General features: G+C 31.9%; 2 protein-coding genes across 2 annotated transcripts in view; both read left to right on the top strand.

Annotated features, from left to right (window-relative positions):
* The first annotated feature begins 187 nt into the window (after positions 1–187).
* On the top strand, positions 188–4,857 carry LOC108910357 (40S ribosomal protein S9). The gene is made up of 4 exons (XM_018714930.1): positions 188–281; positions 639–883; positions 1,281–1,467; positions 4,603–4,857. The coding sequence occupies exons 2-4, from the start codon at positions 661–663 to the stop codon at positions 4,772–4,774; spliced, it is 582 nt and encodes a 193-aa protein (XP_018570446.1). The 5' UTR covers positions 188–281; positions 639–660; the 3' UTR covers positions 4,775–4,857.
* A 2,024-nt stretch (positions 4,858–6,881) lies between these two features.
* The window catches only part of LOC108910352, a 47,376-nt gene continuing 41,526 nt past the window's right edge, over positions 6,882–12,731 (top strand). Inside the window, exons 1-2 of the mRNA XM_018714924.1 lie at positions 6,882–7,025; positions 10,266–10,536. Of these exons, the coding sequence (XP_018570440.1) occupies positions 10,300–10,536 (237 nt within the window). The 5' untranslated portion in view covers positions 6,882–7,025; positions 10,266–10,299. The remainder of the gene's footprint in view (positions 7,026–10,265; positions 10,537–12,731) is intronic.

The following is a 12,731-nucleotide window of genomic DNA, read 5'->3' as shown; positions in this document are numbered from 1 at the left end:
TGATGAAATCAAAATGACGTAAAACGAGATTGGTACGTGTCTAAATATTCGTTCATTTCCAAACATTTTAATGGGATAAGAAGGAGAATTTGAATTGGTGGGAAACGGAAATGTATTATATAATATTATTGACTTGCGCGGTAGAGAAGATCGTCCCTCTCGCTCTTTCACACTGAAGCCGTGCTAAAAATTATTTCCATTCTTTTCTATCGGAGTTTACTCGGTGGACGACGAAAATAATTCATTTCTTTTCTTCGCAGAGTTTGAACAAGTTGGTTGAGGTGTGTTTTCTCTAATATTTTATTTATCAGTTTTGGTTTGGTGTAAAAAATATTATTCATTGCTTTAGATATTTTATTCATTTACATTTAATTTGATTAATAATTGGCAAAATTGTTGAGGATTCTTTATATATTTATAGATGAAAATTATGTTTTGAGGTTATGCCTTGTAATTTGGGCAAGGTGCTTTGTGAACACTTCCAAAGGCTCCTAATCATACAAGGCTATATAAAAACCTCGTTTAATCCCGGAAAGTTACAATAGCTTATCCGATTCATGGCGAGGAAACATTTTTTAAACATTATTAGCGCCACGTTGTCAAATGATCCCATAGAAATTTATACAGTTAATTCTTAGTTTACAGTAAAAACTCGCCAAGATGGTCAACCGAAAGGTTCCTTCGGTACATTCAAAGACATATGTCACCCCCAGGCGTCCCTATGAAAAGGCACGTTTGGATCAGGAGTTGAAGATCATCGGTGCTTTTGGTCTTCGTAACAAACGTGAGGTATGGAGGGTTAAATATACATTGGCCAAGATCCGTAAGGCTGCCCGTGAATTGCTTACCTTGGAAGAAAAAGACCCCAAGAGATTGTTTGAAGGTAAAACACATGGTTATTAGATTAAGTGTTGGATGCATATTTGATTTTAATTTTTATGCCCTGACGCCACGCTCCAACAGTACTTCATTGTCTGTTGAGAGTGCCAGAAATTTTAATAGGGGCAGAGAAGTTTCCCTCTAGGAAACAGGCAATGTCTTTTTATGATTTTGTCTGTGCCGAAAGTTGAGGACACAGTTTTATCAGTAAAAATGATGTGCTGCTGAAGAATTTTTCTACTTTCAGGATGTCCACGATTAGTGGACAAAAGGGAAAAAATAAATTTTTCGTTTTACCGGAAAAAGCTATTATTGACAAAAAATGTGTCCCCGTTTGTCCTTTTTGGCTGTTGACATGCATATACTGGAAAAATGTTTTAGTTTATATTTTTTTCCTTCAGGTAACGCACTGTTGCGTCGTCTGGTCCGTATCGGTGTATTGGACGAGAACAGGATGAAGCTCGATTATGTACTGGGTCTGAAAATCGAGGATTTCTTGGAGCGTCGCCTGCAAACCCAGGTGTTCAAATTGGGGCTTGCCAAGTCCATCCATCACGCCAGGGTGTTAATTAGGCAGAGGCACATCCGGTAATAGAAACTTTCTTATGATTTCTTGTATATCTCAAAGGCCACTTAGTTGAATTAACTAACGCCTTGAAATCGAGTGGTGACGTTCTTGCCCACTCCGGGCTGAAAACGATGCCCAGAAATATGAAGCAGGTAACCTTTAATACATATTTTAAAATGTAGTTTGTCGCGATTTGCGTTGTCGTGAAATATACCCGAGTCTTAGAGTCACTAGTTAAGACTTTTCGTGCTTAAACTAGTGCTAAAGATACTCGGAGAGGAAAGACACCAGCTCTTATGCCCCGATTTGGTTAGATAAATAACTTTGTTGGGTACCTTGCGAGGCGACAATGTTTTTTTTTTTTAATTGTACTACATCCTTAATAGTACCTAATATCATAGTCGTGCCATTGTTTTCATTTTTTCTTTATGAAAACGATCCAAGTAAAGTTGGACTATTATGCTATCATTATCAGAAATTAAATATTTGACTGTTTTTTTATTGTTAAAATTGATATAATAAAAAAATATACAGGGTGTCCATTTATAAAAATTATATTTGGTAGGTCATATTGTTTCACCATGATCAATATTTTCTTGACGAAACTTTTTGCCAAATGATGATTCTTTTTAATCAGTTTCTTTATCACAAATAATATTTTTTGTACAATAGACCAGTAAATGAAAAACAATTATACAAAAATCGTTTCAGATTGAAAAAAATGACCAAAAATGGAGTTTTTTAGCTGTATTAAAAAGCATTCTCCATCAGGAGTTTTTGCTTTTGTTTATACTTTTAAGTTTCCAAAAAATGCTTCATTTGAGACCTGCTAAATTAAAATCCATTAACAATTTGTTTAAATAATTGCACAAAACCAGCGAAATTTGAATTTGCTATAAATAGAAAAAAAGAGCATAGCATAAATCGTCTCTAAACTGCAGTAAAAGTAACTTAAGAAACCCTGAAAATTTGGTAAAGAAATATGTATTTGTTTACGAGTTTTTGCATTTGTTTATTAGAAATAGCATTTTTACAATTGCAAAAATGCAGTTAGCGTTATAATAAAGGGCCTTATGAGGGCTCATTTGTTTCGTCTCGACTTATATTTCCAAGATATGGAATTGGAAATTGCAATTTCATAGACTAACCTCCTCAAAACGGCATATAAACAAATAGTGTAATTTGTTTATAAGGTTTTTCATTAATAACTGCGTGGAATTAATATTTTTTAATGCCGCTTTGACATTCGTAATCCTAGAAATTTTTCATGAATTTAAAAAAAAATTGTTCTAGGACCATTTTTAGATAGCGTTTTTTTTTTTTAAACATAACTTGTTAATAACGGTTAAAGATATCGAAAAAAATGCATTTTATAGTAATTTTTAACCCTTTGAAAAACGTCCTCAAATACATTTTTACATCTAGAATGTGGTGGGGAAAATAAGACAGAAACGTTCCGAGACTTCAAATCTTAACTGCCCGAAAATTTTGCAATATCCGGTAATTGTGGACCAATTTTAAAGTGTTTTTTATTTTAGTCGAGTATTTAGTCGCATGAAAATAATAACTGCACGGTCCATTTTGCAATAATTAATTATTAATTTATTATAAACTAATTTAAAAAAAAAATTCACATTCTTTCGAGAAATAATTTTTCACAGTGGTACCAATAAACAATTTTCTTAAAAAACAATATTTTTATGTAAAAAAATTCAGGAAATGATATAAAGTTTATTTTAATATACAGTTGAACTCGCTTATAACGAGCAGGGGATATAACGAGCACTTGGTTATAACGAGCAAATTGAAATGTCCCTTCCGAATTCCCTATGTAACACGTGTATTTTTGTTCGGCTATAACGAACTCGTATATAACGAGGGCTTGGCTATTACGAGCTTTGATTTTGGTCCCGCGCAACAGTGATCTCGGCTATAACGAGTTATCGTAGAACCAGTTTTTACGCACATGACATCAAATGAACGCAAAAACTTGTTATGACTAGTAGAAATAACAACATATCCGATTTTGACGTCTTTGACTTAGTTCAGTACGACATGGTAGACGAAAATCTCGAAGTGGCTGAATTCCCAAATGAAATTCAAATCACACAATTAGCGATTAACCCATCAATAGATGAAGAAAGTGATGAAGAAGAGACGGGAAGCGATGAGGTTACAGTTCCTTCGACACATGAAGCCATCTCTGCGTTAAAAACCATAGTATCATACGTCGAATTCAAATATCCGGAAAACGAGCAGTTCTTAAATGCCGCTGATCGGTTGCAAAGAAATATCAGTCAGGAGATATTAAGCAAAAGAGTGGTGCAGAAAAATATTACAGAATTTTTTCGTTAATAATAAATGCTATGTAATGTAACTTACCTACAGTTATACGTATCTATGTTATGTAGATAAATAATATTATATGTTTGAAAATAAAAATACAAGTGCAATGCAGCTATAATTATGTGTTCAATAATTTTCAGCATAGTTGGCGACGGCGACGTCTATAATGAGCAAATTTTGCGTTCCCATGAATGCTCGCTATAACCGAGTTTAACTGTACCTAAATTACCTCTACATATTTTAGGTACCCTCAAAAATTTTTGAAAAACAAAAAAAATGAAAATATCAAATACGTACCGTATATATTAAATTTTAGTTATCCATTAAAATAAATGTTTAAATTGTAAATATTGCAAATTGCAACACAAAAATTGTTTATTGTTTTTACTAATGCAGAATTCTTTTTTACTTTCCTAGAGTTTAATAGATGAAAATCATTTTGATAAATTTGTATAAGTTGATAAGATTAGTATTTTTATTTATTTTTACCTACGTTTTATAAAACTGCAAAAATTATTTTAAAACAAATTTGTTTCACTTAAATAAGTGATGTATACCTATCCACATATTAAAAGTAGATAATTTTATAAAACAAAGATTTGTTTATAATCTCAATGCAATACAATTGTCATAAAATTACAAATTTTAAGGAAACTAGTCCTTATTTTCACATAACAATGGGAATGCTGCTTTAGTAATTTTCCTGCTTTACAAATCCAATTGATTATCTTGGTTATTAATTTAAATAAAAATATTAGTATTATAAAAACGATTTCACAAATATTTACGTACTGTTTTTTCTTTTGCAGCGTTCGTAAGCAAGTTGTGAACATCCCCTCCTTCATTGTGCGTCTGGACTCTCAAAAACACATCGATTTCTCCCTGAAGTCGCCCTTCGGCGGTGGCAGGCCTGGCCGTGTTAAGAGGAAGAACTTGCGTAAGGGAACCGGAGGCGCTGCTGCCGAAGAAGAGGAGGATTAGGCTTAGAACTTTTTTTGGTTGTATAATAATTACTACAACTGGTTATAAAAATGTATAAATAATAAAACATTATTTATAGAGAACTCGTTTTTTATTGTTATAAAGTGAATGTTTATAGTTGAAATAAGAATTAAACTAACATCGGAAAGTCAAAATAATCGTTGGTAGTGTTTATTATGTTCTCCGCTGCTTAGTTTTAGATAAACAGATTAACTGCGATCAAGCGTTGTATCGATGAAAATGGATCATGGTTAGGGCTGGGTTAATGTATGGTGAGGCTTGGGGCTATGAGCCCTATGCAGGCTCTAAAAAAATCAAAAACAGGTGATCAGAAACTTGATATAACATTTCAAAATTTAAACCAAAAAAAAAGTTAAATTCATTTTGGCAAAATCTTGCCGAGATCCAGGGCTACAGCCCTTGTAGCCCTCGCTTAATCTGGCCCTAATATTGATTTATGTATAAAAAAGTAAATGGATTTTTTAGTATCCAAGAGCAAGTGGAAGGACAAGCTGTTATTACAGGCCTGGAAAAGTTGAGTCATTCTTCATAAAAAACGGGGAATTTTAAGTTTTTATGAAAGTCGCTAAATTTGATGTTTGCAAGTGGAAATTTTGTGAAAGCCCTGGGTTCTTGAAAGAAAACTATATGTGGTTTTGATTATGGAGCCCACTGACGACTCCAATCCAGAAAAAGTTTAATTAGTATGTAAAAATGAACTAGAAGTGACCAGGATTTTTTTTTATAAGTCGGAATTCTATATTACTTTTGAATTATGAACCCTTTACTAAAAACGAAATCTAAAATTTAATATAAAAAAAAATGACACAAAGTTCAAATAATAGTAAATGTACATAGTAGCTTTTCTTCGGCAACTTGTTTTTTTAAGAACCCTGACAGGTCAATTAAAAAATTATTTCCTGGTTATTTCTGTAAGTTGAACTTTTTCAGCTTCTATTATCATTTATGATGCAATATACACCATTTAAATTGAAATTGATTTTAAACTAGCTCATTCTTTTCTTATTCAAAATTTATCATTGTACGTAATCTTAATGGTATGTATTCTTATATGGAGGTCGTCGGGAATTATCCAAATACAATTTTTTTAATATTTTTTCCCGCCTCGGCTTCCTATTGGTCTATACCTACAGTACTACTAACTATACAACCCAATCACAGCACAGGTAGGTTTGTGCACCTCACCTAATCTTGGGGGCTTTCGTTTTGACAAAAATAGTACCTATTAGTAACTAATATCAGTTCAGAGTAACTCTAAGTTGCTATTAGCTACTAATAGATAATATTTTTGCCAAATCGAAAGGCTCTCTTGTCACAAAAAGAAAAACATTTTGAAAGGTGTATTTCAATTGAAACAGAGTTTGTAAATAATGACAAATTTTATTTGAAATATAAATTGTGTAAAATTATTAGACAAATATAAAAACGGACGTAAATTGCAAAAAAATAACTCAAATTTCTAAGATTCTCCAATGGTACAAGTACACACACAGAATCGACGGTAGAACTAATATTTTATTTAGATAATTTAAAATTATCTGCTGCTAATTTAATAAATGTTCGTAAAATAATATCAAATAACACTGAAAAATATACCTAAGTGGAACTACTTTCAACCCCTCAAAAACTCCCTTGTGACTTACATAACCGCAAGCCTATGCTTGTAGGTATTAGTTGCAGTGAGTCATTGTACCCAGCAACCCACTTCATTATTGCCCTTCTCTAATGGAATACATTCCTAACTACATAGCAGGGCTACAACTACTGAAAAATCGATGAAAACCGCTGAATTCGATTCGTCCAATGATAAGTTCTGAAGACACGAGTGTCGTGTCAAATAACAATTTTCTTTCAGGGCTTAAAAAATTCAAACCATGCTTACCGCCGATTGCAATAATCGAAATAGGCTATTTATAACTTTAGCGCTGGCTTTTGTTGTATGTGTTTATACGCGAGTTTGACGCGCGGTACATGGAGTGAAGTTGGGGTTAAAACGTGTAGGGGAAAAGTGAAAATACCGACAGTTGGGTTTGGCGAGGGAGAAGGTGGTCGTGTTTTTGTTATTATTTCGTGATTTTCTTGTTTTTAGTTTTATTGTTTACTTGCGAGTTGGCGAAGTGTCCGTCTGAGTTAAATGTCTTAGACTTTACGTTAAATTTTTTCAAATTTGACTGTGCGAAGGGCAGAGAGCTTAAACAGTTCGATTGCATTAAATTCAGGAATCGCAAAGGTGAGTGTCTGATAAATAATAACATTGCCACGAAATAATTTTCAAAAGCAACGCCTAAAACTATCGGTCTATTTTTAGACATTGGATTGTAAAATTCGCTTGTAGCGAACTACACCTTATTAAAATATTTCAAGTTAAATTGATGTACATTAGCTAGTGTCGTAACCTTTATACCTACTTAAGGACCTTTTAATAAAATAGGAATTTTTGCTAAGTAAAACTGCATTAGTTTTTTAACAATATGGGTAAGTATATGATATCAAAAAAAATCTGTTAAGAGTTAGTAAGATCTCTTTTAAGTGGATGATCGTTTATAATATAAACACCGAGAAAGTAATCTTATATTTTCACCGCCCATCCGGATTTTTTAAAAATTTTCAAGCGCGTGTCAGAAATAATAGACTTACATTTTACTATTTTTTTTCTTTACATTGCCGATTATATTAATTAATTGCAAGCAATTTATGTCAAGAAATATTTCAAGTTCTCAAATATACAAATTCTAGAATTTCATTTTACAAAGCCAGAATGTGTATTATCCAATCATTAGGTACTCAGAAAAATTATAGTTTTCAAAGGGTTAAATGTGATTCAAAATTGGGTGACATTTTGAAACATTTATTACGTTATAGTTTTGTTACTGTTTAATAAGTATAGCATTTATATCTTGTTAATTTTATTCTCATTATGATGGATTTTGAAAAATTGAAAAAATTAATAAAATTATTACACTTTATTTTTTTTTTGGTATTGAGATAGATATATACATATACAATTAATGGTTTTAGCTACAAGAAATTTCTGTTACATTTAACTAATTAAAACTGCCCCTGTATATTTTCTATTTAAAATTCTTTTATTATTTCCCTTGGATTAAAATTTCTTTTCATTGTTTGCCTCCTAAATTTCTTTCTACACTTTCTAAAATCAAATTGCTTGAGCTTTGATTAGGTACCTGTATTAGCTTCCTCTTTTACATAAAATACAGCAAATTAGTGTTCTATCATAATGTACTTAATGAATGTTAGTCCTTATTCATTATCTTAATTAATAGTTCTCCAAACAGTACAATGTAACTAAACGTTCATTTTTACAAATAAAAAAAAAATCTTGAAAAAGATTTGTATGTATGGGCAAGTAGTCTCATTTATAATTTCTTAATGGTTATTTTAATAGAGAACTGTTAATAGTGTCCTACAACGTTTTACCAGATATTTTTAGAAATAATTTTCAATTTTTTTTTAAATCTTTAAAACGCAGATTTTTTACGGGATGAGAAATTTTAAATAATTCCTGCCGGTTTTTCAATGCGCCATTTAATTTTTCATGACATTTTGTTTTGTGTTGTGATTGTTGTTTCCAAAGGAATATAATTAAATTCAGTCTTGTATACATAATATGTACTTTCTAGCCAGCCAAAGCATTATACCTAAATAGTAGTAATAAATAGTTTGCTTTTGTATTTTGCTTTATTGAATTACAATATACCTATTTTTGTTGACTTCCGTCATGAAAATTTCCAATATGAATACAAAACTGTTTAGTACATCAATACACCAGCAACAAAACTGTTTAGACAATTTAGAGGTCTATGGATTTAATATGAAAAAAATATAATGGGAAATTTTAAAAAGAAACCATTATTAAAACAGTGTGGAACAAACCTGCTAAATTAATGCAATTATGTATGTACTATAATAAATGTAACTTTAACAGATGATTCACCAGATTTAAAGACATCGAATTTAAATCCGTGAGAGATGCTAAAAACACAAGCGTAAGTTATAAAAATGAACCTGAAGAGGAAAAGCAAAGCTCTACACTTCTAAGAAGGCTCTGGCTAGTTTGCAGAAGATATATTATTTTGCCTCATAGAACTAGGATTACTAGGAAGTAACATGGTGGAGAGAATTGAGAGTTCCCAATCTTTAACGGAGTAAAACTCAATAATTTCGAAAACAATGCAAGGTTAATTCCAAATTAATAAAAATTTATCCTAGAAATTACTAAGTAAGCGGTCTGCAAACAATAAAATTAACAAGCTTCTTCTAAAAGTAAACATTGCTTTGGATAAATTATTTTCCCCAAGGTGGTGGAGATATGCCCATTGGGATAAACATAAGCGCCGAAATTATAGGACGGATACACCGTAACATTTTACTAAAACAGCTCATTCATTGAAACATAGAGTTCTAATTCATTGAAACCTAATACAGTCTGATAATCAACATCATTCGAATTTAATTGGAGGAAGCAATAACTAATTGACGCAAATAAACAATGTTGCAAAATCCCCCACTCAGGGACACAACATTTATAATAATGTTATTTTTCATGTTCAGAACTTTAATGCAGCTTATTATTGATAATTTATTTTCTTTAAAGTGAGTTCAGTGACCTTATATGAAATAAAAATATAAGAATGAAGAAGTGTTTCTAATTGTAAAGTCCAAAAATAATACTTATATCGAATACCACATAAGGGTTCAATAAATTAGGAAATTTATACTCTAGAATTTTTCTCAAATATGTTGACATTCGGCAATAAACCATTCAAGCCTTTCGTGCTATCGTGTCTATATAGCATGGTACCAAAGTTTAGAAAAACTATCAAATTATTTTGAATTTATTCTCACTTGTAATATTACTACCGTTATTTTACCGTTTAATAAAAAAAAGTGACTTTTTGCCGACATGCGCGCAGATTTTTAGATCCCAAACATTCATTTTTAGGATTGTATACTGAAAAATAATTTTTCCATTGACATGACGGTTGCTTTGAATACAATTGACTGTCAGACAATAATATGTAGCAATAATTAATTCTGTAAGTCATTTGAAAAAATTAATAATTAATTCTACCTAGGTACCTATCCGAAAAATGTTTGATGCGTTCTGAAATTCGATAGATGTTTTTTGAAACCAAATTACACTTTCTAAAATATAATTATTGTAGTTTTCTGAAGTAGAGTTATTAGTTTAATATACAAATAACGCTTCCTGAAATTAAATTTCCTAAGATAAAACTGAAATGATGTTTTCTGAAATTAAATAGTCCGTTTCCATACATCTGTAAAACGTGCATTTCTTGGAAATTGACAATAAGAAGCAATAAAGCTTTCTACGAAACAAGACATACATGCAGTAAAACAAGAACAAATAAAAGAACCCTATAGAGGTGCAAAGAAAACATATGCTTGTATCTTATGCAACCAGCATTACATCTTGTTTTATTTCCAGCTACCTCTGCAATCATTACAGGCCTCTACGAGTTATGCTCTCGCATTCCGCATGGCCCCACCGCCTGTCGCCATCTACCACGCAATTCCTCACCACTTCACTAGCACACGCGCAATCTGAGGAGTCCGGTATCGAACCCGGCCACATAGCGACTATCACCGGCTCCTTCGCCTCTTTTCCCGGAAACGACCCGGATCACTACGACACCGACCACACGGACTTGGCCAGCGAGCCCGACGAGGCCGCTATCAGGAGGGAGCTGCTGAGAGATGTAAGTTCATTTTGGGTTAAGATATGACAGGGTGATTCAGTCATAAAGTCATTAATTTTAAGGGAGGATCGGAAAATATGAGTAAAAGAAGAATATGCGATTGAAAGAATTTAAAATGCATATCTAAGTAGGTAGGTACGCTGAAAAAAATATTTTCAAATCATTATTTAAACCCCTTTTGGGACCGCTCCTGACCGCAGACCGACAATGGTTTATCCAGAATAAATCTTGACCTACCGTAATAGGCGGTCATTAGCCCAGCTTTTAATGCCTTTTTAATCCATAGAGAGCTACATCGAATAAAGGCAGCATTTTAGCTAGACAATGAATGAATAAGATGTTTTTTTNGTCTGGTCCGTATCGGTGTATTGGACGAGAACAGGATGAAGCTCGATTATGTACTGGGTCTGAAAATCGAGGATTTCTTGGAGCGTCGCCTGCAAACCCAGGTGTTCAAATTGGGGCTTGCCAAGTCCATCCATCACGCCAGGGTGTTAATTAGGCAGAGGCACATCCGGTAATAGAAACTTTCTTATGATTTCTTGTATATCTTAAAGGCCACTTAGTTGAATTAACTAACGCCTTGAAATCGAGTGGTGACGTTCTTGCCCACTCCGGGCTGAAAACGATGCCCAGAAATATGAAGCAGGTAACCTTTAATACATATTTTAAAATGTAGTTTGTCGCGATTTGCGTTGTCGTGAAATATACCCGAGTCTTAGAGTCACTAGTTAAGACTTTTCGTGCTTAAACTAGTGCTAAAGATACTCGGAGAGGAAAGACACCAGCTCTTATGCCCCGATTTGGTTAGATAAATAACTTTGTTGGGTACCTTGCGAGGCGACAATGTTTTTTTTTTTTAATTGTACTACATCCTTAATAGTACCTAATATCATAGTCGTGCCATTGTTTTCATTTTTTCTTTATGAAAACGATCCAAGTAAAGTTGGACTATTATGCTATCATTATCAGAAATTAAATATTTGACTGTTTTTTTATTGTTAAAATTGATATAATAAAAAAATATACAGGGTGTCCATTTATAAAAATTATATTTGGTAGGTCATATTGTTTCACCATGATCAATATTTTCTTGACGAAACTTTTTGCCAAATGATGATTCTTTTTAATTTAGTTTCTTTATCACAAATAATATTTTTTGTACAATAGCCCAGTAAATGAAAAAAAATTATAAAAAAATCGTTTCAGATTGAAAAAAATTACCAAAAATGGAGTTTTTTAGCTGTATTAAAAAGCGTTCTCCATCAGGAGTTTTTGCTTTTGTTTATACTTTTAGGTTTCCAAAAAATGCTTCATTTGAGACCTGCTAAATTAAAATCCATTAACAATTTGTTTAAATAATTGCAAAAAACCAGCGAAATTTGAATTTGCTATAAATAGAAAAAAAGAGCATAGCATAAATCGTCTCTAAACTGCAGTAAAAGTAACTTAAGAAACCCTGAAAATTTGGTAAAGAAATATGTATTTGTTTACGAGTTTTTGCATTTGTTTATTAGAAATAGCATTTTTACAATTGCAAAAATGCAGTTAGCGTTATAATAAAGGGCCTTATGAGGGCTCATTTGTTTCGTCTCGACTTATATTTCCAAGATATGGAATTGGAAATTGCAATTTCATAGACTAACCTCCTCAAAACGGCATATAAACAAATAGTGTAATTTGTTTATAAGGTTTTTCATTAATAACTGCGTGGAATTAATATTTTTTAATGCCGCTTTGACATTCGTAATCCTAGAAATTTTTCATGAATTTAAAAAAAAATTGTTCTAGGACCATTTTTAGATAGCGTTTTTTTTTTTAAACATAACTTGTTAATAACGGTTAAAGATATCGAAAAAAATGCATTTTATAGTAATTTTTAACCCTTTGAAAAACGTCCTCAAATACATTTTTACATCTAGAATGTGGTGGGGAAAATAAGACAGAAACGTTCCGAGACTTCAAATCTTAACTGCCCGAAAATTTTGCAATATCCGGTAATTGTGGACCAATTTTAAAGTGTTTTTTATTTTAGTCGAGTATTTAGTCGCATGAAAATAATAACTGCACGGTCCATTTTGCAATAATTAATTATTAATTTATTATAAACTAATTTAAAAAAAAAATTCACATTCTTTCGAGAAATAATTTTTCACAGTGGTACCAATAAACAATTTTCTTAAAAAACAATATTT

This window comes from Anoplophora glabripennis, unplaced genomic scaffold, assembly GCF_000390285.2.
Source record: "Anoplophora glabripennis isolate ALB-LARVAE unplaced genomic scaffold, Agla_2.0 scaffold349, whole genome shotgun sequence".
Classification (NCBI taxonomy): Eukaryota; Metazoa; Arthropoda; class Insecta; order Coleoptera; family Cerambycidae; genus Anoplophora; species Anoplophora glabripennis.
This window is presented reverse-complemented; position numbering and strand designations above follow the sequence as displayed.

Coding starts and splice junctions, on each gene's coding strand:
- LOC108910357 (XM_018714930.1), top strand. CDS start 661: ATGGTCAACCGAAAGGTTCCTTCGGTACATTCAAAGACATATGTCACC. Junction 884..1,280: donor CCCCAAGAGATTGTTTGAAG/GTAAAACACATG, acceptor TTTTTCCTTCAG/GTAACGCACTGTTGCGTCGT. Junction 1,468..4,602: donor ATTAGGCAGAGGCACATCCG/GTAATAGAAACT, acceptor TTTCTTTTGCAG/CGTTCGTAAGCAAGTTGTGA.